At 39.4% G+C, this 27,959-nt stretch overlaps 1 protein-coding gene across 2 annotated transcripts in view; it reads left to right on the top strand.

The window, feature by feature from the left end:
* PLOD2 (procollagen-lysine,2-oxoglutarate 5-dioxygenase 2) overlaps positions 1-27,959 on the top strand; it is a 76,184-nt gene that overhangs the window by 17,533 nt on the left and 30,692 nt on the right. For both annotated transcript variants that reach the window (XM_060767770.2, XM_060767769.2), the window contains exons 2-3: positions 8,485-8,576; positions 16,102-16,238. In XM_060767770.2, the coding sequence (XP_060623753.2) occupies positions 8,485-8,576; positions 16,102-16,238 (229 nt within the window). The remainder of the gene's footprint in view (positions 1-8,484; positions 8,577-16,101; positions 16,239-27,959) is intronic.

Below are 27,959 nucleotides of genomic sequence, written 5' to 3'. Positions count from 1 at the left end.
CAATTTCAGACAAAGCAGAAAAACCCAAATTAATTTGATACTTGGTAAGACCCAGATCTTTGATCTCGGGGGTGAGAAGGGCGGGGTATAAGTAGCAGAAATAAATAAATAAATAAAATAAGATCCGGGTCTTTCCAGGTATGGACCCAGTGTGGGTTGGGCCCAGGCATCATGTCACATGATTCCCGGGCCCAATCCACACAGTCCTCTTGGGTTTTTCAGGCTCTATGAACCCGGAGAACCTAGAGGACACCAACACCCCCCCCCACCCACCCACCACCACCCAAACACCTTAAAATAGAAAATAACTTACTCATCTTCCATAAGGTACTTCCAGAGTCCTGGCGCATCACACACCAGGGGGGGGGGGGGGTCATACCTGAAAAGACCCAAATCTGGGTCTTACCAGGTATTAAATTAATTCTGGACAAAGGAGGGTTTTCCTTCTTTGTCTCAAATTAAATCAACTTTGTGTCATTTTGGGCCCTGTCTGGGTAAGTTATTTTCTGTTTTAAGGCCTTTGGGGGAGGTGTCTCAGTGCCCTCTCAGAAGTTAACAGGAGGGTATCTAGACACCTTCTGGGGAAAATGTGTGGTTTAGGGGGAGGTTTGTGAACTAAAGACTGACTTGGACCAGGTTTTTTTTCATCCTGGTTCAGTGTGGCCTTTCATGCTGCCTGGAAGCACTCTAAGAAAGCTGAGAGTTGTAAACCAAATGCCTGGGGGTCACTCTTGTCTGATTTTGAGTTACTGAGTGAGACACAGGTGAGATGCCTATAACATAAGGCACCAGGCTGCCTTGGGACTACAGCAGACTGTTCAGTTGTGCTGGGATCCCTATGGTCCCATGCCTCTTCTGCTGAGGACAGGAATCCTAGCAATCCCCAGTGTGTATACAGCCAGCCTTCCACATTTGTGTGTTTTACTTTAACAGGTGTGATTATTTGCAGGTTTGTGAATATATTCTCTCCAGAAATCTCTAAATCCTTCAGGGTGGCTCTACTTGACCTTTTACCCGAGGTGACCCTACAGCAGATCTGCACAATATTTGGCCCTCCAGATGTTTTGGACTTCAGCTCCCAGAATTCCTGACCATTGGACAAGCTGGCTCAGGCTTGTGGGAGTTGGAGGTCCAAACACCTGGAGGAACAAAGGTTGTGCAGACCTGTCTTAGAGTCACCCTGTTAAGTTTTTTTTAAAAAAGACAATGCAATCCCACTTTGGGCGGGGGGGGGGGGGGAGTCTGCATTCCTAACCCCAGTAGATGTGGAGGTCCCGCTACATTATCAAACTTACATTCTAAAACTGTTATATCTTGTTAAGAATGGAGCTAATTCATTTTCCAAATTGGTGGATATTTGAAGAGTGCCCTTAGGGTCAGCTATGGCAGAATGTATGAGGGTGGTTCATGTTGTGGTAGCATGATTGAAAGGTAGATTCCATAAAATGTTGTTTTAAATTGAATTGCTATTAGGGAAAGCTTTCTGTCTTTTTTTTTTTTTTGCACTAATTAAGGTTTAATATATCATTTTAGTATAGCTCTTTCTTCAATGGTATTACTTGGTAAAAGTGTGTAATGTGAGATCGGTATGAGTAAACAAAGCATGTACATTAACATGAAACTAGAAAAATATTTTCCCAACATTTCATTAGGCAAAGGTGATGCTCTTTTTCAAGTGTGGCGATACATTCTGGGAAAGCGAACTTAGCTGTAATTTACCACATTATTACACTGTTATTCTAGACACATAATAGAATGAAAATATGTTCTTTGCCTGTGGGGAGAATTTCTGTGAACTCACCAAGTCCTTAAGTACTATCACAATAATTTCTTTAGTCTTTTGGAATATGCATATATTCTTAGCATTCCCTATATCATCATCATCATCATCTGCAGGCAATCACTCCTTGCCTAATAGACTTAAGCTAGGTGATGAAAACTGAAGTACTAAGGCTGAAATGTGTTTTATAAATGTTCAAGCTCAACCCACTGAGAGATAATAACTCCATTAACTAGTAGGATTCTGTAGAAAATGGCCTCTTATAGATTCAAGATTGCTTGGGATTTGTGACCTTTGTAAGTACGAAGAAATGAATTCTGAATTGCTCTGTAGATTGTCAGTTATTTTTGAGATTCTTCCATTTATGATAGGCCTGACTCACACAGTGCCTCAAGCATGCAGAATATGGAGATAGTAGGATATGAAACTTAATTTTGAGTTCATGCCTCATACTTCATTGTCTGTACAAAATTTGAATATTAAGCAGAACCTATGTGAGTTTCATCTCATTATGATATCCATTAATTGAACTGGCAGAAGGACAAATAAATGTATCAGTGAAAATCAAGCTTGAATTCATTAGAAGCTCAAATGACTATAAAATGAAGTTATCATACTTCAAGGATATCAAAAATAAATTCTTTATTGGTAAAAGATGATAACACTGGGAAATGTTGAAAAGAAGTAGAAAGTATTACAGATGGATATACATTTAACCACGCCTTACTTTAAATCTAGAGCCAGTTCTGGAGAAGAAATGTTCCACATTGGTCTCAGCTGCAGCCACACAGACCCTCCTGAACCTGTACACTGGTGGGTTGGAATCTACATGGTCCAGTGGAGCCGAGATTGCATCAGCTCTGCTGGACCATCACTTCACCTTCCATATTGCTATACTTAGCCAGTCAAAGAGCTCAGGATGAGTTCCTGACCTCTGTGAGTGTCATGTGCTGAAATCAGCAGAGGCAAACAGATAACCAGGAAAGGGGGGGGGGGGGTATCTCCTGGTGTTCATGATGGGAAGGAAAACTGCAGCTGTCTAGGAGCATTATTTATTTATTTATTTATTTACCTTACTTATATACCGCTGTTCTCAGCCCGAAGGCGACTCACAGCGGTTCACAACAAATACGAACAGCAAAAATTCAGTGCTACAGTATAGAAACAGTTAACAACCTAACATATTACACAATTAATAAACAGTTACTACAATACCCATTCACTGTCGTCTCGTCATCAAAAACATGTTCCAGATTCGTCATCCATTGTTCCATTCCAGTGTTCATTAACCAATCATTGCACTAATTATTGGAACGCCTGCTCAAACAGCCAGGTCTTCACTTTTTTGCGGAATACCATTAGAGATGGTGCTAGTCTAATGTCCGTAGGAAGGGCGTTCCACAGCCGAGAAGCCACCACCGAGAAGGCCCTATCTCTCATCCCCGCCAGCCGAGCTTGAGAAGCAGGCGGGATCGAGAGCAGGGTCTCCCTGGAAGATCTCAAAGTCCTGGTGGGTTCAGAGGCAGAGATGCAGTCGGATAGGTAGCTTGGGCCCGAAACGTTTAGGGCTTTAAAGGCCAACGCCAGCACTTTGAATTCAGCCCAGTAGCAGATCGGTAGCCAGTGGAGTTGGCGCAACAGGGGGGTTGTATGCTCCCTGCGCTCCGCTCCTGTTAAAATCATGGCTGCCGAGCATGTCTTCAAAGGCAACCCCACGTAGAGAGCGTTGCAGTAGTCTAAACGGGATGTAACCAGAGCGTGGACTACCGTGGCCAAGTCAGACTTCCCAAGGTACGGGCGCAGCTGGCGCACAAGCTTTAGCTGTGCAAATGCTCCCCTGGTCACCGCCGAAACCTGGGGTTCCAGGCTCAGCGATGAGTCCAGGGTCACACCCAAGCTGCGAACCTGTGTCTTCAGGGGGAGTGCGGCCCCATCCAACACATGCTGTAACCCTATGCCCTGTTCGGCCTTGCGACTGACCAGGAGTACCTCTGTCTTGTCTGGATTCAATTTCAATTTATTCGCCCTCATCCAGACCGTCACAGCGGCCAAGCACCGGTTCAGGACCTGGACAGCCTCCTTAGTAGCAGGTGGAAAGGAGTGACAGAGTTGGACATCATCTGCGTACAGATGACACCGTACCCTGAAACTCCGGATGATCTCCCCCAGCGGCTTCATGTAGATGTTAAACAACATGAGAGACAATACTGAGCCCTGAGGAACAGATGTCCCCCAACAACACCTTCTGAGATCGACCCTCTAGGAATGACCGGAGCCACTGCAAAACAGTACCTCCAAGACCCATCCCTGCGAGGTGTCCCAGAAGGATACTGTGGTCAACGGTATCGAAGGCCGCTGAGAGGTCCAGCAGCACCAACAGGGACACACTCCCCCTGTCGAGCTCCCGGCGCAGATCATCCACTAAGGCGACCAAGGCTGTCTCGGTACCATGTCCCGGGCTAAAGCCAGACTGTGCCGGGTCTAGATAATCTGTATCTACCAAGAATACCTGGAGTTGTGACGCCACCACACGTTCCAAGACTTTGGCCAAGAAGGGGAGATTGGAAACTGGCCGATAGTTGTCGAATTTAGTGGGGTCCAGTGATGGTTTCTTCAACAGCGGTTTTATTATAGCTTGTTTTAAGCACGCTGGAATCTTGCCTTCCCAAAGGGAAGCATTAACCACCACCTTAACCCACTCAGCCAATCCCCCTCTGGCCTCCTTTAGAAGCCAGGATGGGCAGGGGTCCAGGATGCATGTGGTTGGCCTCATTCCTCCAAGTATCTTGTCCACATCCTCGGGTTTCACCAATTGAAATGAATCCATCAAAACTGGACAAGCAGGTGCTCGTGTTACATCCTCAGAGACTGCCATTAACATGGTATCCAGACCAGAGCGGATCAAAGCGACTTTGTCTGCAAAGAACTGAGCAAAAGCTTCACAGCGAGAAGTCGAATCGTCAGCATCAACAACTATGGAGACATTTTTTCCTGACCCAGCAGTACACAGTGTCCCAAAGCCAAAGGATTCTCCAGAGTTACAAACAAACTCCAGAGTATCTCCCAATTTTTACTAAAGTGGGGGAAAGTCAATTCCAACCCAGTTTACCCCTGCAATACTTCTTGGAACATTATGAAGATAGCTATGGATCAATTCAGGGTGAGTTTGGGTTTTAATGCCTACATAGACAGGTCTTTGGAGGCCTATCATTTATAGCAGGGGTCCTCAAACTAAGGCCCAGAGGCCAGATACGGCCCTACAAGGTCATTTACCCAGCCCTCGACCACAGACAACCTAAGTCTGAAATGACTTTAAAGCACGTAGCAACAATCATGCCTGTCTCAGCAGCCAAAAGCAGGCCCACGCTTCCCATTGAAATACTAATAGAAGAAGAAAAACTTTATTTTTATACCCTGCCTCCATCTCCCCGAAGGAACTCGGGGCACCTTACATGAGGCCAAGCCTAAACACATACAATATTAAAACAACATATAATAACATTATAACAATAGGAAAACAAACTTCATAAGCAGCAACCAGAAGTAATTCAATACTCATGGGGGGAGGGGTGGTGGTGGTGGTGGTGTGCAAATAAGTTAGAAGATATACTGGTCAATGGGGTGTATAGAGCATATAGCAACATAGAGATAGAGCAGTTGTAACAAGTTTATATTTGTTAAAATTGTTCTTCATTTTAATTATATTGCTTTTAAGTGTTTTTTTTTTTTTGCACTACAAATAAGATATGTGCAGTGTGCATAGGAATTCATTCATTTTTTTTTCCAAATTATAATCCGGCCCTCCAATAGTTTGAGGGACTATGACCTGGCCCTCTGTTTAAAATGTTTGAGGACCCCTGATTTATAGGACTGCCATGACACATTGATAACACATAAGATTAATAAGATCCCTTAAACACACATATTGATAGACTTAAGTTTACCCTGGGAGATTTATTTATGCTGGAAATCACTTTCAGATTTTTTAAAGGCCTAAAATAGGCTTTGGAATCAAATAATGTCTTTTTAAAAAAATAATCCTATCTCTTCCCTGAAAGAATGTAGCTTTTCATGGTTCTTATTATGTTCTTATTATGTAAAGTTGGTGTTTTGTTCTCAGATTATCTATTATAGGAAAGGCAGGAGTCTGGACATTTCTGTTTGCATGGTTTTTAAAACTTTGGTTCCAAAAGTTTTAGACCTTTCAGTTTTTTTTCCAATTCTTGTAAAGTCCTATTAGGCAAGGGTCTCATGATCTCATGTGACCATGTTCCCTAGCTGACTGCATTAATCCTTTTGTTGACTTGGCACTTGTCTAGTTCTATAGCTTGGTTATACACACTTGGTTATAGTAGACTGACATTTACGATAATGGTTGCAGTACCTTTACCATACTTCTGGTCATTTTTAATTGCATAGCATTCTTTGAATCAAGTGAACTTGTGTAGTGCAAACATTTTGTAATAATTCATTTTGGGTTTTCTGCATCAAAGTAGCAACTTCATGTTTGTTCCAACTATATATCAAACTTGCAACATTTGGTTTAATACAGATGGTTATACTGTAGCCTTTTCCTACTGTTAAGCCTGTGTTGTAAAATATATCTTTCATCACTAAATCCTGCAGTTGCTGACACATTGAAATCATTCATAAAGGAACATTTACTGAGGAATGAATTTTGTCTACTTAGTGATCATATTTTCCATTCTACTATATGGTGATCTCTTTTCGAAAACAATATGTGCCTTACTTCATAGGTCAAAAGTGGAGGAACTAAGGGATTTTCTTTCTGTCATGATTGCTCCCCCACCACCACCATTCTTTGCATAATCCACCCACTGTCTTGAAGAGGAAAAGGAGGGGAGTGGAGTGGAAAAGCAAAGGGCAGCAGTCGTACTTATTTAAGAATTCAGTCCTATTTTTATTGCAGTGCGTATAGGTTGTGTGGACCTAACTTCTGCCTGATAATAAAATACTCCTCCTGCTAGTAGCAATAATTCAGATTTTAAAGTATGGCTTTAAAAGAAACATGCATTTTAAACTGACTAATCCTGATAAAATGTGAAACAATGACATAGTAGCTTGAAAGACACTTTTAATACATAAACTTATTTTTTGCTTTCTGTGCCATAAAAACCAGCAAACTGAAAATGTATAATTTTCTATGGGTTTGAAGGGCTCCCAAATGGCTTCGGTCCTATTTATGCTGATATTCAAAGACTTGTAAGGCCATTAGAACTTTCCAAGGTCCTGGGTCAGCACTTGGATATAGGGAATGCCAAGTTCTGATTATGGCATAACTTCATAGTATCTTGAATCCTCAATAATATGAAAGAGAAAATTAATTTTTACAAATGTGTGTTTTCAGGCTCTCATTTGGCCTTGTGATTTTGACAGTGTTGTATTTGGAATTTTAAATTACATTTGTTCCTGTGTTCAATACAGAATTTGAAAAGTTACCATACTTTGAAAAATTAGATACAGGTATAACTCTAAGTCCAATATCACAATAGAAGACAAGGCATTGCATAAGTCAGCATTTAAACTACATGATATTCTTCCATCACTATTTAGTGAGTTCACATCCTTGTTGTTGAAAATGCAAACATGTTCAGCATTGCAAGGGTTAAATGTCCTTCAGAGAGAGCAGCAGTGATAGGGTTAAATGGTGTCTCAGTGACCCAAACCCCTCTCATTTTTTACCCACCTATCATAACCTTTCAAAGATAACAACATGATCATTTGTGGATTTTCCACTTATTTTCCCCTCCTCTCTTCATTATGTCATTTCTGCAAAATTGAAACCAGATTCTCCTTATTCTCTTCTGTTCCTGCTCAGCCTTGCTTAGCACTCTTAATAGTTTGATTTCTAATCTAATTTAACATTACCTTCATGGTTAGGAAAATGAATTAATTATAAATAAATACTAACTTGTAATTGGTTTCGACCAAATGGCTGGATTCTATAGTGCTCTTGTTTAAATACTTGTTGATTCAAGCCAATCTTCAATAGACTTTTTTTTTCAAGGAAAAATGAAGGATACACATGTTAGTGTCATCTCCTTTGGATGTGTCTGTTGTAGGGAAATGGAATAAATAGGTTAGTAAACAGATTTTTGTGGTTGTCTGTGGTGGTATTCTCTCCAGCTGAAGAGGTAGTAAGTAAAGTTAATTGTACAGTTGGAAAAACACTTCAAGCCATCAGGATGCCTCTTACTAAGATAAGTCACATTATTAGACCTTGCTCACTGAGGATCATGCTTTGTAATGGTCAAAGTTTTAATCTGGTTATGAACATGCTTTGCAGCACAAAGAGCTGCAGTGCCCAGTTTTAGATCTTCTGGAGCTCTGGGGTGCTGCAGAGAATCGTCTCAGCAGCTGTTTTTGGTATTGGAAATAATGATGTCTCACTTTCTGTGCTGGGATTCCTTTTTGGCTATTTTAATAAAAGGGGTTTTTCTTTACATAAATGTGTTTTTCAGACTCAAATCCATTATTTGGACAAAAAGCCTTTTGGAAACTAGCAGGGCCTTGGGTGGGGAGTCAGTGGGGATCCCAAATGTTGCACCAAACTCCTAGGATGCCACTTCTGTTCATGGGCCATATGATTTCTCGGTTGTGGTTAAAAGTATCATGATGTCAGGTTGGGGAAGCCTCCTTTCTGTTGAAAATTTATTTTACTATTTTTTCTCTCCCTTCACCAGATAAGCTACTAGTTCTAACAATTGCAACCAAGGAAACAGATGGCTATCACCGATTCATGCAATCCGCAAAGCACTTCAACTATACAGTGAAGGTACTGTGTTTTCCTCTGGTCTTTCAGAATACTGAACACATTTTACTTTATATTACTGTGTGTGCTACAATTATTCTATACTAAACTGAAACCATTATGGAATGAAGTCATGGAAAATAACTCTTGGGTCATTTTCTGCTTACTTTCATCAGTTCTGAATTATTCCCTATTGTAAATTTGCTAGAATTTTTGCCTAGTCTGGCTCTTAGTATTCCAGGTGGTGGGGTCTTTCCCTTACATTAAGAAAATATTCCACAGGCGTATGAATTTAAGTACTGGCAAGATGATCTCACAGACTGTAAATATTACATCTTTCCCTTTCCATTCAACTTCTCTTTGCTATTCTTGTCAACCAGAAATGATATTTTATTCTATTCCTTCAGAAGGAAATGCATCAATTTCTAGCATTAACATGTGACATCCTTCTATTTTTTATTTTTGGCTGTATCCTGTCTTCTTTTACTTGTTCTGCAGCTGTGAGTTCTTCTACAAATCCATTGGGATTTGTTGGCTGGACCTTCTGTGGATTCATAGATCTATAGATGCTCAAGATATGTTATATATTATGGGGTAATAAAATTGTGTTTCTTATTTTTTAAAATGGCAATTTTTCCTTTGGAACAAGCCAAAAGCTGGACCTTCTGTGGATTCATAGATCTATAGATGCTCAAAATATGTTATATATTATGGGGTAATAAAATTGTGTTTCTTATTTTTTAAAATGGCAATTTTTCCTTTGGAACAAGCCAAAAGCAAAGTGAATGTTCTTTTTCTCTCCACAATTTTCACACAGTCATTATCTGGAGACATAATTTATGAGGAAGAGACAGGCCTGTGTTTACTATCCATTGTCTCAACCACAAAATGGAAATGTTACTTTGTTGAACTTCAGCTCCAGAATTCTTCAGCCAGCATGGCCTCTCTTCCTAACTTCCGTGTAACTTTGTGAACTGAGGCATGTTGAATGTATGTTTCCTCTCAACCAAACTCTCAACCAAAGTCTCATTATACAATTATAGTGCTGTGAAATTCTTATAAGTGCCAAGTCTGCATCCTATAGAATCTAGAGGTTTGTAGTTTAGGGCAGGCACTCTGTCAACTGAAGCTAATTGACAGAGAATTCTAAATATGTACCTTTCTGATCCCAAATCCCAGGATTGCACAAATGTTACCATAGCAATTGAAGTGGAATACAACACTATAATTGTATATTGCAAAATGACCCCCAGGATTTGAGAACCTTGAAGAAGCCAACTTGGCATGTGGAAATGGGAAACAAGATGTATTTGAAGGTGTAATTTTTTTGCTTTCATGCCACTTGTTTATCATATCCAAATGTCACTCTTAGGGGAGAGGCTTTTGATTTGGAATGTGAGGGTGGGGAAAAAGAGCTATGATAGTTGATAATATAACATGAATGGATGATGTCAGAGCTAATTGCAAGTGATGCTTGGGATGAAGAAAAACTGAAGGAAATTATAGAGAAAAAATGTAATTGTTATCTTCTCACATTTTTGGTTAAAAAGAAGCAGTGGAGCATCAAGTTGATTCTGAGGTATTTGGAAGAAATGCATTTCCAACATTTGGGAAGGAGGGAATTTCAGAGATTAGGATGGGGTGGGGGTGGGGGCAGAGTTGGAAATAGTTTTTCCTAGAAGCTGCATACAACCTTGGTGGTATTTTTATACCCCTAGCTTCCCCTTTCCCAGATTTTCACATTTTGTTGTCAGTTTCTGAATTAGGAGAATCTTTTTAAAAAGCCCCCAATGGTGCAGCAGGTTAAACTGCTGAGCTGCTGAACTTGCTGACCAAAAGGTCAACGGTTCAAGTGGGGTGAGTTCCCACTGTCAGCTCCAGTTTTTTCCAACTTAGCAGTTAGAAAACATGCAAATGTGAGTAGATCAATAGATACCGCTTTGGCGGGAAGGTAACGGCACTCCATGCAGTCATGCTGGCTATATGACCTTGGAGGCATCTATGGACAATGCCAGCTCTTTGGCTTAGAAATGGAGATGAGCACCAACCCCCAGAGTGGGACATGACTTGACTTTAGGTCAAGGGGAAACTTTTACCTTTAACTTTTTAAAAAAAAAACTGGAGATCAATCAATGTGCTTTACTGAACTGTTCCAGTTGAAATTTCATCCTTACATTTTTTTTAAAAAAGTTACACCTGGACCAGAAACAACCAAAGTTGGTCATGTTTTTTTTTTTTTTACAAATAAAGTGGGAGGTAATGGACAATTGAGGTAAGCAGCCCTTGTAGTTCCCTTGAGGGACAGTTTGATTCCGTACTATCCTTGGCCATTGTGTATGTTGCTGTAGGAGAAGATTAGTGCTGGTGGAGAATAGAAAATATGTAGGATCTCATGGGCGAAGTGTCTTGGAGAGGGATAGAAATTACTTGAACAATAAAGAAATATGGCAAAGTAACATTCCTCACTTCAGTCCAGCAATCAGATCTGCAGCATTTTTAGGAAGGGAAGAGGGAAAGGGAAAAGAAGAAAAAACTTTGGAGATGCCATCCAAAAGAAAGGAACATGCATCCTCTCTAAAACTTTCCAGTTTATGTGAATGTAAGGAGGCGTATTCTGATTTGCAGAAAAGTTCCTTCTTTTTTTGGCATTCTGTTCCTATCATGGCTAACAGATGCCTCCCAGAAGTCCAAAAACAGGAGTTGAGTTCAGTCCTTCTGGCAATTCACTTTATCTGCATCCTCCTTCCCTTCAGCATTCTTCTTTGCCAAGTTTGAATACTGTTATTTGCCTTTGGCTTTTTGGTGAGTGGTTAGCATGAGTTTTATTTATTTTTTGGAATACATACTTTCTTCCCAGGAATCAAGAAAAAAAAAGCAATTTCTCATTTCCCAACAGAGAGACTATCAACATTTCTTTGATAATTTCTCCCACTGATTGTTCTTTTCTTCTACACCTCATCCTTTTGCGACTGCTTTGTTAAACTAGTAGTGTTTATCATGTTTTGGTAATGATAAACCTTTCCTTTAATTTCCCTTGAATAGTTTATGTGGTGGAAATTAATGGCTGGGTTATGGTTTGGTGAGGAATAGGCTCTCATATTTCTAGAGTGAAGTCATTCTGCTCAGAGCTTCCTTGAAAGTGAAATTTACGGGCAGTGAAATGCTCACCTAATATGTATTAACTGTTGGAGGGCATGATATTTAAAGAGGTGCACTTTCTTTTGTTTAGACTTGTTTTTAATAAGAAATAGTGTCTTAAACATGCTTTTCTCAGTGAGGTAAGGATGTTCAAGGCACCACCTTCCAAAATATGCCAGCAGTGCTTCCAGAGGAACCTTTTATATTGCCATTACTCTGCATCATTCATGGAATCTTTTCAAAAGCTTCAAATTTACTATCTTTTAATAGCATTACAACATGCTTTCCACACTCTTTATTTCTTCTTCTTTTCTTTTTACCACATAGGGAGGGGAAGATGAATTGCTTTACTGTGTCTTTTGAGTGGCAGGCTAAAAGCCATCCATCTTAAAGCATCCTAGATTGTCAGGAAAATTGTGCTTTCTTATTGTGTTGAATGAGATTAATATTGAAAGAACAGTAATTTAAGTAGGAGGCTGAAAAGGGTCGGGCAATGAAGTGGCTGAAAAAGAGCAGGTTAATTGCCCCATTCTGTACCGATCTCATGTATTCAATTAGCAGCTTTGTATTTTTACAACATTAATTTCTTAGCGGCAAAAGATTTTGGCTTTTTTCCAGTTCCCCATAACTTAACATCTAGTTTGCAACAGAATTGTGTGTGTGTGTTTTACTTTGCACCATAACTTTTATTCTTTCAATAGTTGTACTAGTAATTTTTGCAAGATGTTTAATTGTATTCCAAAAAAAGTAACTTTTTTGAAGTTCAGGACTGGGTGTTTCTAATTAAGCCAGACTCTCCATTAGCCTGACAGTCCCTACTAATGCTAATCCTGCTTAGCAGAAATGAAATTATTTAAATCAAAGATCTCGAACTTTTTCAGCCGTGGAGCTCTTTCTGAAGAAAAAACTTCTCGTGAAACCCCAAGGAATGTTTGTTTTCTTTTATTTATTTATTTACAGTATTTATATTTTGCCCATCTCACCCTGAAGGAGATATTATCTATCTATCTATCTATCTATCTATCTATCTATCTATCTATCTATCTATCTATCTGGTATGGGCAAATTTGACCAACATAAACTTAACAGTATTTCAGTGGAAATGCCCAGTGGTCATCCAGTCCAACTCCCTTCTGCCATGCAAGGAAAGCACAATGAAAGCACCCCTGAGTGGTGGAAGAGAAAAAGGGTTGTAGAAGCAAGGAAGACAAGGAAAAGAGGTCTGGGAGCAAAGGAGTTGAGGAAAAAAAGGCTTCTGGCAGCAAAGGAGTCAGGGTAGGGGAAAGCGCAGGAAAGAGGAGAGATAGCTTGGAGGGGGGGGGGGGGGGAGGAAACTACAGAACCCCTCAGTATGCTTTGCAGTGCCCCAAGGGCCATGCCAAGCACACTTTGAGAACCACTGGTTTAAGCTAAGGGTAACAATAATATTAAATGTTTTTAATTGATATGTATGTGTGTATGTTTATTGCATCTAATTGTTGCCGATCTGTACGCCACCCTGAGTTGCCTTCGGGCTGAAAAGAGTGGGATGAAAATATTGTAAATAAATAAATATTTTAAATAAACAGCTTTTCCTCCAGATGTTGGACCCAATTCCCACCATTATTTAGCAATGGCTAAGAATGCAAGGGTTGATGAGAGCTGAAATCCATCAACACTTGAAAGGCCAGAAGTTGTTCACCTGATTAAGAAACATATCTTTTAGAATATTTATGATGATTTTTGCTAAAAAGACAACTAAGGGATAATGTAAGAGGTGTTTTTTTTCCTATCATTAAATATCTAGAATGTCATAATGTCAAATGTTGCTTTGATTTTCTTTTAGATGCAGACAAATTATTGCATAAAACTATGTAACATGATTTTTGTTCCTGAGTGATAAATGTCATTTTCTAATTGGTTCTATCTTAAAAACATGGAAAACGTTTACTAAACCTGCAGCACATTTTGCTATAGTTTTTCATTAAATATTTTGAAGAATCTCAACCAATTCAACATAGTTTGTGGCTGCCACAAAAATGAAGTTTCTGTACTATAACAACTACTTTCAAAGTAGGCACCACACAATTAAATAGGAAATAACACTTTCAAACCAGGAGCATGTTTTTTCCCCTAATTTTGTTACATATGAGAATGTTTCTTGGAATTACTTATTTCAAATACTGGAAAGAATGAACTTTGGACAAATGTTCAAATGGATGTATGGGTGAAATGTATGCCAAAGATATAACATTCATTTATCAACATGTTCTTGGTGGTATGGGTATACCAAATCACATTGGGGATACCAAGTCACCTTGTCTGAATCCTGAGGAATCAGTATAATGACCAAGTAGCAACAGTAAGAACAGACCATGGAACAACAGACTGGTTCAAGATTGGAAAAGCAGTATGGCAGGGCTATATACTCTCACTCTACCTATTCAACTTGTATGCAGAACACATCATACGATGTGCGGGGCTTGATGAATGCAAGACTGGAGTTAAAATTGCTGGACAAAACAGTAACAGCCTTCAATGTACAGATGATACCACTCTGATGGCTGACAGTGAGGAGGAGCTGAGGAGACTTATAACCAAGATGAAATAAAAAAAGTTCAAAAGCTGGATTGCAGTTAAACACAAAAAAGGCAAAATTATGGCAACCAAACTGATTGATAACTGGCAAATATAGGAAGAAAACATGTAGGCAGTGGCAGACTTTGTATTTCTAGATGCAAAGATTACTGCAGACACAGACTCCAGCCAGGAAATCAGACGTTTACTTCTTGGGAGGAGAACAATGACCAATCTTGATAAAATGCTGAAGAGTAGAAACATCACACTGGCAACAAGGGTCTGCATAGTTAAAGCAGTGGTATTTCTCATAATAACTTATGGATGCAAGAGCTGGACCATAAAGAAGGCTGAGCAAAGGAAGATAGATGCTTTTGAACGGTGGTGTTGGAGGAAAATTCTGAGAGTGCCTTGGACCACAAGAAGATGAAACCAGTCCATATTCCAAGAAGTAATGCCCGACTACTCACTGGAGGGAAGGATATTACAGGCAATGATGAAGTACTTTGGCCTCATAATGAAAGCTTGTAGAAAATAATGATTCTGGGGAAAATGGAAGGAAAAAGAATGAGGGGCCAACCAAGGGCAAGATGGATGGATGTTATACTTGAAGTAACTGGTTTGACCTTGAAGGAGTTGTGGGTAGTAACGGCCAGCAGGGAGCTGTGGCGTGGGCTGGCCCATGAGTCATGAAGAGTTGGAAGAGACTGAATGAATAAACAACAACAAAAAGGTGGTATCCAGCACCAAATAAGTTATTGGAAATGTCTAAGAATGTTTGATTTAGTGTTGTGAGTATCAAGATAGAGAAGGCTCCTGATTAACATGTTAATTGGATTCATTTAATTCAGAAATTTGCAAAGGTATGTGACAGATCACTTGGCCCTAAAACTTGAACCCCAAGAAATCCTGCCATTTACCCTTCTCCTTTTCTCCCATTTATTCTCTTACTGGGTCTCAGGGTGACCCCTTAAATGTGGACTGAGTGGCTGTGTCCTTGTTCAGATTCTTTAGTTTTCTCATGCATGATAAAGAGCCAGTGGCAGGTTTAAAACAACAAGGATGGGTTTATTAAACCTAGTAGAAAATATATTACATCTAATCTTTCAGCTTTGTATTCTTTGAGCTCCACTAAACCAAAGGCAGTCATTACTTCTTTCTCAATCTCCCCCAAAAACCTTTCTACTTCAACTCCAGTCCCTGCCTCTGTCAACTCAAATCAACTTTGCCCTGACTGCAACAGTTCAAAGCCCTGTCTAAATCTCACAGTGGCATGTCTCGAACTTTTAATGCATCAATTTCCCTTGTAGCCCATCTTCACAGTCTCCTAGTGCTTTCTTCACAGATAGATTTTGTAATGTCACCAGAAATGTTGTGCTCAGCATTACGGAAAAAAGATTGGACACTAAATATGAACTTCTTTGACAGATATTAGCCAACATTCCCAAACTAATGTTGGTTTTAAAAGAAAAGCCAATTGTATTTTTTTGATAGATTAGAACTCTTTATGGACTTTTTTTTTGAGAAATAAGAAATCGAATGATATAATAATCTGTAGTTATGGTTATTAATAATTGTAGTAGGGTTATTGCATTTGTAATGGTAGAATAATATTTTTTCTTTTCATATTTTATTTTATTACAGCTTGGGTAATGTGATGGGATGTCAGTGCCGTTTATGCATTAGTTAGTTAATTGCTGTTTAGTGTTTTAATTAGCTAGGCCCTCAACCAGCAGAATTTGGAAAGTTCTGCCGGAAAATTCTAGACAGCTACTACCAGTCTACACAGGTGTGAAATCAGAATTTGTAAGTATAATAGTATCTGGTTTGAGATATTATTTGTTCCCACTTCCAGGTTCTAGGTGAAGGTGAAAAATGGAAAGGAGGAAAGAGTTTAAACTCAATTGGAGGAGGCCAGAAAGTACGTCTGTTGAAATCTGCACTGGATATGTATGCTGATCAGGAAGATTTGGTGGTTATGTATGTTGACTGGTAAGACAGCTTTTTTAGCTTTTATATTCTACTCAGTGGGAAGCTTTTGAGAATTTAGTATCTCTTATGCCATCCAGCCTGTTAATGTACAAATATTTTCCTCTGCCCTAGTTTTCAACTGGGAAAAGTGAGTGTCTGTTTCCACTTAGAAAGTTGTTAGGCTGTATGTGGCACAGATTTATCTTTGTTCAATGGATTTACAGACATAGAAACTGTTACGGGGCTACCGTTCCTGTATTGCTTGAGGGGACAGCATTGTTATCTAGAGACTTGACAGGCTGTATCTAGAGGCTTGACAGCCCAAAATAAACATTCTTGCATTGTGAATTAATCAATATTATCAGGAATAAATGGCACTTAAAATACCAAAACCAAGATCCTGCAATGTCAGATGCAGCTACAGTGATAAAATTCTGTTTCATCGCTATCTTTGCTTATTCTGTACCCAAAATGTTCTCTTCAGCTTTTTAAGCTTCCTCTACTGATTCCTCTAGAATCAGTAGAGAAAAGGACCTCAGCTGTCTATCTCAGTCTCCAGTACATTGGGATAAACAGCTGGAGAGATTCCTCATGTTCCTTCCTCTACTAATTCTCTCAACATACCCTGTAATGGAGAAAACATTGCATGGTCATCCCTCCACATTACGAACGTTTATGAATTTGATTTTCACAGATTTGATTGAGATCTTCTCTCTAAGAATCTCTAGGTCTTTCACTGTGATTCTTTGGTCAATTCTTGGGATGGATACTTAGTGACAACTGGTCACTTTTTGAAATAGTCATACTTTCTTGTTTGTAAAGAAAAGGTCAAATGTATTTTCAGGTTCATCGCTAAGGTATCGTTCATATTCATTTCGGTTTGTTTGAGTAGAGCCAGAAGTATATGCTCATGTAGAAGCCTGGAAATTTTAGACAAAAAATCCACACCTTAAAAACCTGGGTCAACATATCCATGAGTCAGTGTAAGTACAGGTAGTCATAAAAGGCATAGGTTCTGTAGGTTTGCTCTTAAGTTGAATTTGTAGTTACAACAAAAAATATTTTTTGTGATTTTGGAAAGCATAGGGAAGGGTTAACACCCCTGTAATGTTTGTTTTGCTATCTGTGCTCCTGTTTATAAGATTTCACTTCAGTTTCTCTCCTATGACAATAGGATTTTGAAAAATTTGTCTTGTTGTGGAAACAAAGTTTGGAGATAAAGCTTTAGTGGCAACACCCTTTTCCCGGGATAACTCTTCCAGTGAATTTCCTAGGAGTGAATTTGCTGCCACTTATGGCTGTATCACCCTGTTTATTAAAAGGAGTTGTATGTAAGTCATATGTTTGTAACTCGGGGACTGCCTTTACTGTACCTTAACTCTTGTAATAAAAAGGGACAATTCCATTATCTGAGCAGGATAGTGACTAGCACTGACTGTCTTTCTATCCCTTCCTTTTTTGGACTGTTTCCTAACAAAGCATGACAGAACTGATAGGAAGTTCCTCTGTGTCATGAGAAGGGCTCATTTCTATACATTTCAATGCATTCTAAGTGTTTCAAATCAATGGATTCTAAGTGTTTCAAATCAAGAGGGAACAATATGGGATAAAGTCCTAAAATAAGCATTGGCCCCTTCTACTCTGCCTACTGCAGTGCCATTTTTGGTATTTTTGAATATCTGGCCAAGGAAACTGTATTGGTTACCAGGGGTGGGCTGGAGACCTGTGGGGCATTGGTTTTTCACTCTCTGTAATATGACACTTAACTTATCCATGGATCATGTCAAAATCCATAATTTTAGCCTCCTAACCTGCTCTTGATTTAATTGTGAGCTTGTTTTATACATGAGCATTATGGTAAGTGATATTGACCAAACTCTCATCTGTAGTATTAGTCCAATAGAAGCACTGAGAACTGGTGGCTGCCATGTTAGTGGGGTGGCGAATGCATTCCAGATTGCCCTTGAAATAAAGAAGCTATTGGAAGCCATCAATCTTGATTCATTTTAGGATTCAGCAATTTGCATAGCTCCTTTCCCCTTCTCAGGGCATATTCATTGCTCCATTCACGTGGAAGCCTTTAGCCACCACTGCATTAAAGTTGATCTAACAACATAAAACTCCATGCTTTGGACTAATTTTCCTTTGGCTTACCTCTGGATTTGATGATAAGGGATAGTTGGTGTGCCAGCTCACTTACATGGGAAGTGACATCCCCACAGTTGCAGCCTCTGAGCACATAATCTGTATTTTTAGGGGATTGTTTTTTTTAAAGTTGTGTGATGACATCATCTCCAGTTCATGAGATTGGAGATTGGGCACATATTACAGATAACATAAGAACAAAGTGCATAATTAATTGTGTGTTTTATGAAGAGGTATTTCTTTTTGTCTTCACACCCTTCAGTGTCCTTGCATAATCTTGATGTGATAGTATTTATAAGAACATTTTAAACCTGTTTTGTTCATTTTGTGCCTCTATCATTTTCCCCTCATCTTAAGCCCCAAACATTGTGCTTTTTTCTCATTTGAGAGTTGGTCTAGCAGCCCGCTGGATCAATTTTGTTGCTAATTGTTGTATCTTTTCAATTCTACAGCACTCTTTTTGTGATGTTCTTTCTAGAACTATTATTGCAAGTGTGATCACAATTATATATTTATATGAGGGTATTATATTTTAGGCTTTACAAATATTTCCTCTAAATTACCTAATATAAAATCAACCTTTTTCACAGCTGCAGCAATCTGGGACAAGAATTTCACTAAGCTATCTACCATGTCCCTAGATCTCTTTCCTGTTCATTCTCACTGCCAAGTCAATTCCCATTGATGTTTGATGGAATTTGGATTTATTTATTGTCTCCAATTACATCATGTAACATTTTGAACCACATTTTTCATTCTTGAAGGTTTTCATAATGCAGTTTTAATGGCTCCATGATCCAGATTGAGTATCTCAGATCTGAAGTGCCTGGGAACAGAAGTGTTTTAGATTTTGTACTTTTAAGACAGTGGAATACTTGCATACATGTAATGAAACATCTTAGGGCTTATTTCCACCTGGCAGGTTAGCCTGGTGTAAAGGTGACCCAGAGCAGCACAAAGCTACCCTAGATCTAGCACATGGTGAACCTGACAATTTCAAGGAAAGGGTGATGGTAGCGGTGTTTTTCTAGACGTTAGATTGGGCCAAATTGGGCTGAAACCCTTGGATACTCTGGAGTTTCACACAAACTCTAGAGCAGGGGTCCTCAAACTAAGGCCTGAGGGCCAGATATGGCCCTCCAAGGTCATTTACCCGGCCTGCTCAGGGTCAACCTAAATCTGAAACAACTTGAAAGCACACAACACCAACAATCCTATCTCATCAGCCAAAAGCAGGCCCACACTTCCCACTGAAATACTAATAAGTTTATATTTGTTAAAATTGTTCTCCATTTTAATTATTGTATTGTTTTATGTGTTTTTTTACACTGCAAATAAGATATGTGCAGTGTGCATAGGAATTCATTCATGTTTTTTTCAAATTATAATCTGGCCCTCCAACAGTTTGAGGGACCAAAGGTTTGAGTGACCTGGCCCTCTGTTTAAAAAGTTTGGGGACCCCTGCTCTAGAGTATCCTCTAACTTTGCCTAAAGTGGAGCCAAGCTGGTTTAAAGCCACCCGCCCCTCAGGAATACTTAAGAGTAGCCACCTTGTGATTCGGAGGCTGCCAATGATGCATTCCAGTATGGATTGTTTTTGCCCATTTAGACAGGCCCTAGGAGATGTTTCCTATATATCTTATACACATAACCTGAAGGTAATATTATACACTATGTTTTTTAATGTTGTACACCAGGCCCGTAGCCAGGATTTTGATTCGGGAGGGGCTGAGTTTGATTCGGGGGGGGGGGGGGGGGCTGAGTCTGAGTGAAAGAGGGGCTACCGTAGCAAACCTTTTGTATCGTTACCCCAATACCCCCATGCATATGGGATATATTGAGTATGGTGATCAGATCATGATATGAATAAACATAACAGTTTAAATAATGCACCAGTAAGGCCTTTTTGTGAACCACCATGAGAATTTCAGGGAGGGGTGGGCTGAAGCCCCTCAACCCTCCCCCTCCCCCCCGGCTACATGCCTATTGTGCACGAAACACAGTTTGCATATGCTAACCATCAGGAAGCAAGGGTACCACTATGTCAGTCACCCATGTGAACAATTCTGGATTTTGCAGCATTTCAAACAAGTGATATTTAGTCTTTCCTTTTCTTCTTTTCTTTTCTTTTCTTTTCTTTCTTTCTCTTTGGTATCTGGCATTGGGGCTAAACTAAACATGATATTAAGTGCATTTAATACACATATTTTAAAAACTCCAAATAACACTTTTTGGAAAAAATATAATTTTGGGGCTCACAACAGGTTTTTGTTTTTTTTTGCATCTTTCCTAGCTGATCCTTATCTGAGCTTATCCTGAGTAATTTTAGGAAACTTTAAAATCAAATGAAAATTTCATCTCAATAAAGAGAAATATCTTGATGCATACCTGGGACAATATAATATTGCTGATATCTGCTTTAGTGCTTACAGCTGTTTCTGAAAGCTCCCCTTGTAAGCCAAAGTTCTCCTTGTTCTTCAAATCTCTCCTCCCCTGCACTCCCGGCTCCACAGTATGTCTGACACAGTTATCTCATCTGGACCTGCTATTAGGTGAAAACTATATTTAATATTTGACTATTAGTCATGATGTAGGCCATGAATACCCAGACAGATAAAATACAGGATTCTTAATGGCTGGTGGATCAAAGCATTTTTTTTTATATCCTCAGCATGGCACAAGAATTCATGCCTACACTGATTCTGGTGTGTTTGATAAGTATTTTTTCCCTCTAAATGTTAAGATAAATAGGAATTTTGAAAAAAAAAAGAATAAGGAAGTTCAAATTAATGTTGAAAGAATTTTGAAGAGGCTAATTAATGAGTAGTAATTACAGTGAATAACAAAGACGTAATTTGAATCTGTAAACAGCCATTTTCTTATGGCTGCCACTTTTACCACATCAAAACCGTCTGAATGTCTGAGCATGCTACTGCTCTGGGACAGAAAAAAAAGGCAAAAAAAAATTAATAATATTAGGTCACTCTGCCTTGTGGTGGAAAATGTCTGGGAAAGCAGTGCATCTGTTTCTTGTCACAGGCTGAAAGTTTCTGCTGTGACTTTGCAAGGAGGCAAATTACCCCTTTCCTCTGGTCACCACTTTCTCTTTTCCCTTATGATGTTCTGTTTTGCATCCTGCGTTAAACCCAAGATCTGGATTTACCAGCTTGAAAAAGGGATTGTCTATGGTACAGGCTGACTCTTATTTTTTTTTTTAAAAAAAAAAACAAATCTGGAGGAACTCCAAGGCACACTTTCCACATTCATCTTTCTGCCAAATGCTGGGGAAAGTGAAACAGTGGGGGTCTTTATAAACCAACTGGGTAACTTTATATGTCTTTAACAGGCTACAGTTCTCCATAGTTTCTCAATCCTTACTGTTCTTCTTAGAGTAGTCTTTGCAGTTTCCCCTTTCCCCTCTTAAACCATCAACCCTGTCTTTCATTTAACTTCTCCCTCCTTCCCAGAGCAATCAATTGCATTTCTACAGTTGCAGTAAGTTATTAATTATTTAACTTAGAGTCATAGAATCATAGAGTTGGATGAGACCACATGGGCCATCTAACCCAACTCCCTGCCATGCAGGAAAAACACAACCAAAGCACCCCCAACAGATGGCTATCCACTCTGTTTAGAAGCCTCCAAGGAAGGCGCTTCCACCATACTCCGAGGCAGAGAGTTCCACTGCTGAACAGCAATTAGAGTCCTGAAGTTCTTCCTAATGTTCAGGTGGAATCTCCTTTCATGTAATTTGAACCCATTGCTTTGAGTCCTTGTCTCCAGTGCAGCAGAAAACTAGCCTGATCCCTCATCCTTATGACATCCTTTCAGACTACTTGACTATAGTTTTCACAGGATGTTATCTAGCTGTATGTCAAGTGATTGTTAGACCCATCGCAAACTAGCCTTCTGCGGGAGCAAACTGTGCCAGCACGTCCCTGACGTCATGAGACTGCGCCTCTCTCCCCGCCCCTTTCTCCACCTCTTTCTCCATGCCAGCGTGGTTTTTCCTTTGCTAGGGCAGCATTGCCAGCATACTCTCGTTGTTGGCAGAATTCAACAACGAGAGTACGCTGGCAATGCTGCCCTAGCAAAGGAAAAACCACTCTGGCACGGAGAAAGAGGCGGAGAAAGGGGTGGGGCGAGAGGCGGAGTCTCATGACGTCAGGGACGTGCTGGCACAGTTTGGTCCCGCAGGAGGCTAGTTTGCGACGGGTCTTAGAGAGCAGTCTATTTCAGTGATGGCACCTCATTTCTGAAATTGCTGCCTTATTGGTCTGTGCCTTCAAAAGGAGCACTCTCAAAAATCTTGGTTGCTAAAATAAACTCTGTTTGAGCTATTTTGAAACCCTAACCCAGTTAAATTGATTTTTTTTTAAACTGTGTGACTTCAAAAGTTTTCTGAATTATATGACCCTTAGGCAAGCCTATCATGGGGTTTTCTTGGTGAGATTTCTCCAGAGGAGGCTTGCTATTTCCTTCCTCGGAAAGGAAATGGCAAGCATTGGCTTGCTCAGTGCTTCTCATTGCCATTTGAACCCTGGACTACAGTCTTAGTGCTCAAACGACAACACTGTGCTGCCTTATTATTCATGTTAACATACTTCTGATGTAACATCAAAGACCTCTTCATCTGCCCAATCTTAATCCTTATGACTTCAACCTTTAGACTGAGGTCAAGGCTATTTAATCCAGAATAACTAAACAGTTGCCAGTGACCCAACACCCTCCAAGCATGATATGTGTCCAGCAACCTATTCTTACCCTGTTTGCTTTCTCATAAAACAGATACACAATGGTTCTGGTAGTAGTAGGATCATATACCACTCATGACTGTCACCTATTGCTAACCCAGTTCTCCATGAATTTGCCCATTTCCCTTGTCCACATTTATGGCCATCACTGTGGTAGAAAACTCTTAAGATCAACCTCATGAGCTTCCGGTGGCACAATGGGTTAAACCCTTGTGCCAGCAGGACTGAAGACCAACAGGTTGGAGGTTCCAGTCTGGGAAGAGCATGGCCGAGCTCCCTCTGTCAGCTCCAGCTCCCCATGTGGGGACATGAGAGAACCCTCCCACAAGGATGGCAAAACGTCTAAACATTTGGATATCCCCTGGGCAACGTCCTTGCAGACGGCCAATTTTCTCACCCCAGAAGCGACTTGCAGTTTCTTAAATTACTCCTGGCATGAAAAAAAATCTGCCACTGATTATTTGATAGCTAGGATGATGTATTAATAATATCGCACTTGCTTGAATAGTTTTATGTATGTCTGAAGTCTCTCCATTTACTCTCTTTTTACTAACTTAAATAGCATATCCTAACTTTTCTAACGGAGAGTAGTTCCAAACCTCTTAACCATGCAACTACTGAAGTGTCAATTTATGCCAAATAAAACTTGTTGATCTTTAAGGTGCCAAAAGAGTGTTTCAACATTATTTAAGCTGCCTGCTTTTTTCAACTTTTTCTGCTGCTTTTTTCTCTGGTTTCCAGTTCTAATAAGACCTTTTGAATTATTGTATATATATTCCCTCTATTTGGATTTGCCCATTTGCTTGCAAACCAGTCACCTAATTTTGATATAATTTTATAACTGCTGCATTGTGTAGGATTCTTAATCGTAAAGTATACCTCTAAGAATCCTTTGTACTTTTTTACTGGAAAATAAGCTTACTTGTTACAGCACCAGTTATAATAATTTATATATCAGATTCCATAGCAAGCAGAGTGTTCGGGATTGGCATTTAACTTGGACCATTGTAAAGTCATTTTTTCACACATGGAAAGCAATTCACAGTATCAGTTTTGTGGGTGTTGGGAAAGCTATCATCTATTAAGCTTAACAATTGAGAATCTGCCATGAACTAATCACTCTCTTCTTCAGAGAATAGTTATATCTCTTTTTCTGTTAACAACCCGCTCAACCCCTTTGCAAACAATTTCAGTATTCAGAAGCTATTTCAGTAAATTCAGAAGAATTGTAGCTAGTTCTATCATTATCTTTAATTATTCGTTTTCTGTGTGTCAGACAAGAGGGGCTGACCCATCTAAAGAACAAAGGCTACATTGTATCTGGAAGAGAATTTCCAAGGAGGAGTTCACTTTTCCCAAGAGCGTTATTATGTTTTCATTCTGTGAAGCTGTTAAGTTGGTTTTGCAACCTAAGAGCACAATCCCAAGACAGAAAAGATGATCCAATTCTAAACTGTAGTGTGTTTATATTTATTTATTCCTCTTCTCATGACCCCCTGGGACATTGATCTGCATTATAAGGTTACAACTTAGATTTCTTTATTAAGGATTATTCTTTTTAAGTGTGAAAGTTGGAAATATGCTTAGCCAAATCATATAACATAATCCTAAAAGGGAGATGAAATTGGGAGGGAGAAACACTTTAACACCTGTCAGGAGCAGCTTAGGGAGCTGGGTATATTTAGCCTGGAGAAGATAGCAATATTTAATATTTGAAAGGATGTCATATTGAGCAGGGAAGCAGACTTGTTATTTTTTTGCTTCTCCAGTTACTAGGACTGCAATTACAATATAAAATTAATGCAGTTTGACAGCACTTTAACTGCCATGGCCCAATGCTATGGAATTATATACCTGTACTTACTTGAGTCTAATGCGCAATTGAATCTAATGCACACCTCAATTTTCAAAATCCTGAAACCAAAACAAAAAAAGTATTTGCTGGTGAATGTAATGTGAAGCGGCAAGGTGCACTCTTTGTAATTTGGCCAAAAAAGGTGTGCATTACAGTAGCTGTTTCCTTCTAATTCCTTCTTTAAAAACAAAAGTGTTAGAACACAAAAGCTTTCAGCAATGGAAAAGAAAATCTTGGGGTGCATCTATGCTATAGAATGAATCTATTTTAACTGCTCAATGCTATGGAGTCATAGGGGCTGTAGTGTGGGATCATGGGGGCTGCCAAAGAATGCTGGTGGGTCACCAAAATACAAATCCTAGGATTTCATAGCATTGAGCCATGAAAATTAAATTAGAGATGGCATCCCTCAAATAGGAGCTCAAGGTGCAAATCCTGAAGTATCCCGCCCACCTAGTGGATCAAAACAGCAGTGTGAGTAGGGAGGTGTTTTAGGCACAGCATTTCAAAGGAAAGTTTATGAACAAAGAAATCCCTTCAGCAAGGAGATGGAGTGACAGCACCCCTTATTTTATTATTTATTTACATCACTTATATCCCGCCCATATCAGCCCGCAGGCAACTCAGGGCGGTCTGTGGCTGGAACAGTGCACAGCCTCCAAAAGATGTCAAATGATGATAAAAAGCCTAAATAATAAATATACATCTATCTGTTGTCTTATCTTGTCATTGTATAATCAGCATTTAATGTTTGCCTTATATGTGTTCTGCTATCTGCCCTGAGTCCCTTCGGGTTGAGAAGGGCAGAATATAAGTACTGTAAATAAATGAATAATAAGTAGCTTCACTTTTTCCTTTGACTCAGGGCTAAGATGACTGTATGATGTAAATCAAATGTGCACCCTAATTATGGTAAGGTAATTTAGCCAAAAAAGAGAGATGAGCATTAGATTTGAGTAAATACAGTATTTGGTAAAGCACCAGTACGTCTTGGCAGAGAAGGCTAAACACTATTATTCCCATGGTTCCACAGCATTGTAAGACCACACACCCCATGACTCAATAGCATTTAGCCATAGCAATTAATGGGTGTCAAACTGGGTTAATTCTACAATGTGGATGCATCCTAGCACACAGAGCAATGGATACACACTATTCAAAGAGAGATGCCACATAGTAAGAACCTAAGAGCTCTTTGACAACTATCTGAAGTGTGATGGGATCTCCTTCTCTGGAGATTTTTAAATAGAGACTGGATGGCCATCTGTCAGCAGTCCTTTAATGAGAATTGGACTGGATGGCCCATTTAATCTCTTTCAACACTATGATTCTATAATTCTGTTATTCTGTTTCTAAAGAAGGAACAGTGGAATCATTAGTTGGCTTCTCGTATCTCCTTCCTCCCTAGGGAAACTTTGTGATAAGTTCACTTCATATTGAAAGCATTATAATTTATCTTTGTGTGAGTGAGAAAGTGGGGGTTGAGGTCTTAAGAGAGCTTCAGATCCAGAATACTCATGTTCTCCACTTCCTTTGCCATTATACCAACATTTTCTTCCCTCTGCTGAATTTGGGGTTTCAGTGTAGGTTCCCCATGTAAAGATCAATGAAGTCTAGGAGAGGCCTGCAGGGCAGGTATTCTATCCCCCTTCAGGATGAAAGCTTTATCCACATTTTTGTTCCCTCCTATGGGCTGGCAGTTTCCACCCTTTCTATGACTCCAGGATGCTGACCCTGTTAAGATTTTTTAATTTTATTTTTAAGTGTAAGTTGAAAAAAAGCCTAGCCAAAAGCATTTCTTTTGCAATTGAACTTTTTCATGGTGGTGTGATTTCTGTAATGGCTGATACAGCAGTTGTGCTCCTGGTAGTTTTGATAAAATTAATTCAGATTGGTTAACTCTCAAAATCTTTTTTTTCACAATCTGCCTTGACAGGACACTATTCAGTTATTCTTTGTTATTTCTTAAACGTGGTAAAACATGAGCTAATGTTTGCATTTGGTTTTTCCCTCTCAGGAAATACTTTAATTTAACGTGGGCCAGGAAATGTATGGGCAGTTGAACTGCAGTTCCCATAAGTTCTAACCAGCAGAACGTGAGGAATTATTGGAGTTGATGTCCAACAACAATGTTTCTCATTCTTGCTTTAAATGATGTTGAGGTCAATTCCAGTTTCAAAAAATATTGATCAGCTTCAAATCTCTTTCTGAAGGATTGTACTTTATCTTTGTGGCACAATCAGTTGAATGCTTGAACATAATGTGGCAAAATGCATACCCAATTATTTTTCAGCTAATCACTCATGTTTACTATATAAGAGAGTTAGTACTTCCAACAGAGAGTTATTTAACTTCACATTTTTTTCCTCATGGTGTTTGAAATATTTTGCTTCCTAAATATTATTTCATTGCTACTTCTTCTCTACTTATGAAAATATTGGATCCAGATTCCTTCAATAGTGCTGCCAAAGCTTCTTGTTATGGAAAGAAGGGAGTCACTTTCTCCTCTCCTTGTAATGAATTGGCATTACGGTCTGTAATGAGACTTCCTTGCCCTGCCTCTTTCTAGATTAGCTGTCTGGGAAGTTTTTAATGACAGCAACAAAAAGGGGAAAAGAGGAGGATAAGTGAAACCAAGATTTCCCAGTTGGAGCAGAATAGAGTCTGATAGAAGAGCAGTGAAAAATAGAAGGAAAAGAAAGGAATCACTCGTGTTTATTCAAGCCTAATGTGCTATTGAATCCAATGTGCACCTCAATTTTCAGAACCCTGAAACCAAAAAAAGTGTTTACTACACAATGTAATGTGTAATGGCAAGAAATGCATTCTTTGTAATATGGCCAAAAAGGTGCGTATTACTGTTGCCGCCTGCTTAGAATTCCTTCATTATTAAAAATTGTGTCCGAATACCAAAGCTTTCAGTGATGGAAAAGAAAACTTTGGAGTGCATCTATGCTGTAGAATGAATCCAGTTCAATTCCTTTAGTT

This window comes from Anolis sagrei, chromosome 3 (assembly GCF_037176765.1).
Source record: "Anolis sagrei isolate rAnoSag1 chromosome 3, rAnoSag1.mat, whole genome shotgun sequence".
Classification (NCBI taxonomy): domain Eukaryota; kingdom Metazoa; phylum Chordata; class Lepidosauria; order Squamata; family Dactyloidae; genus Anolis; species Anolis sagrei.
The sequence above is the reverse complement of the archived record's forward strand: the minus strand, read 5'-3'. Positions and strand labels throughout refer to the sequence as shown.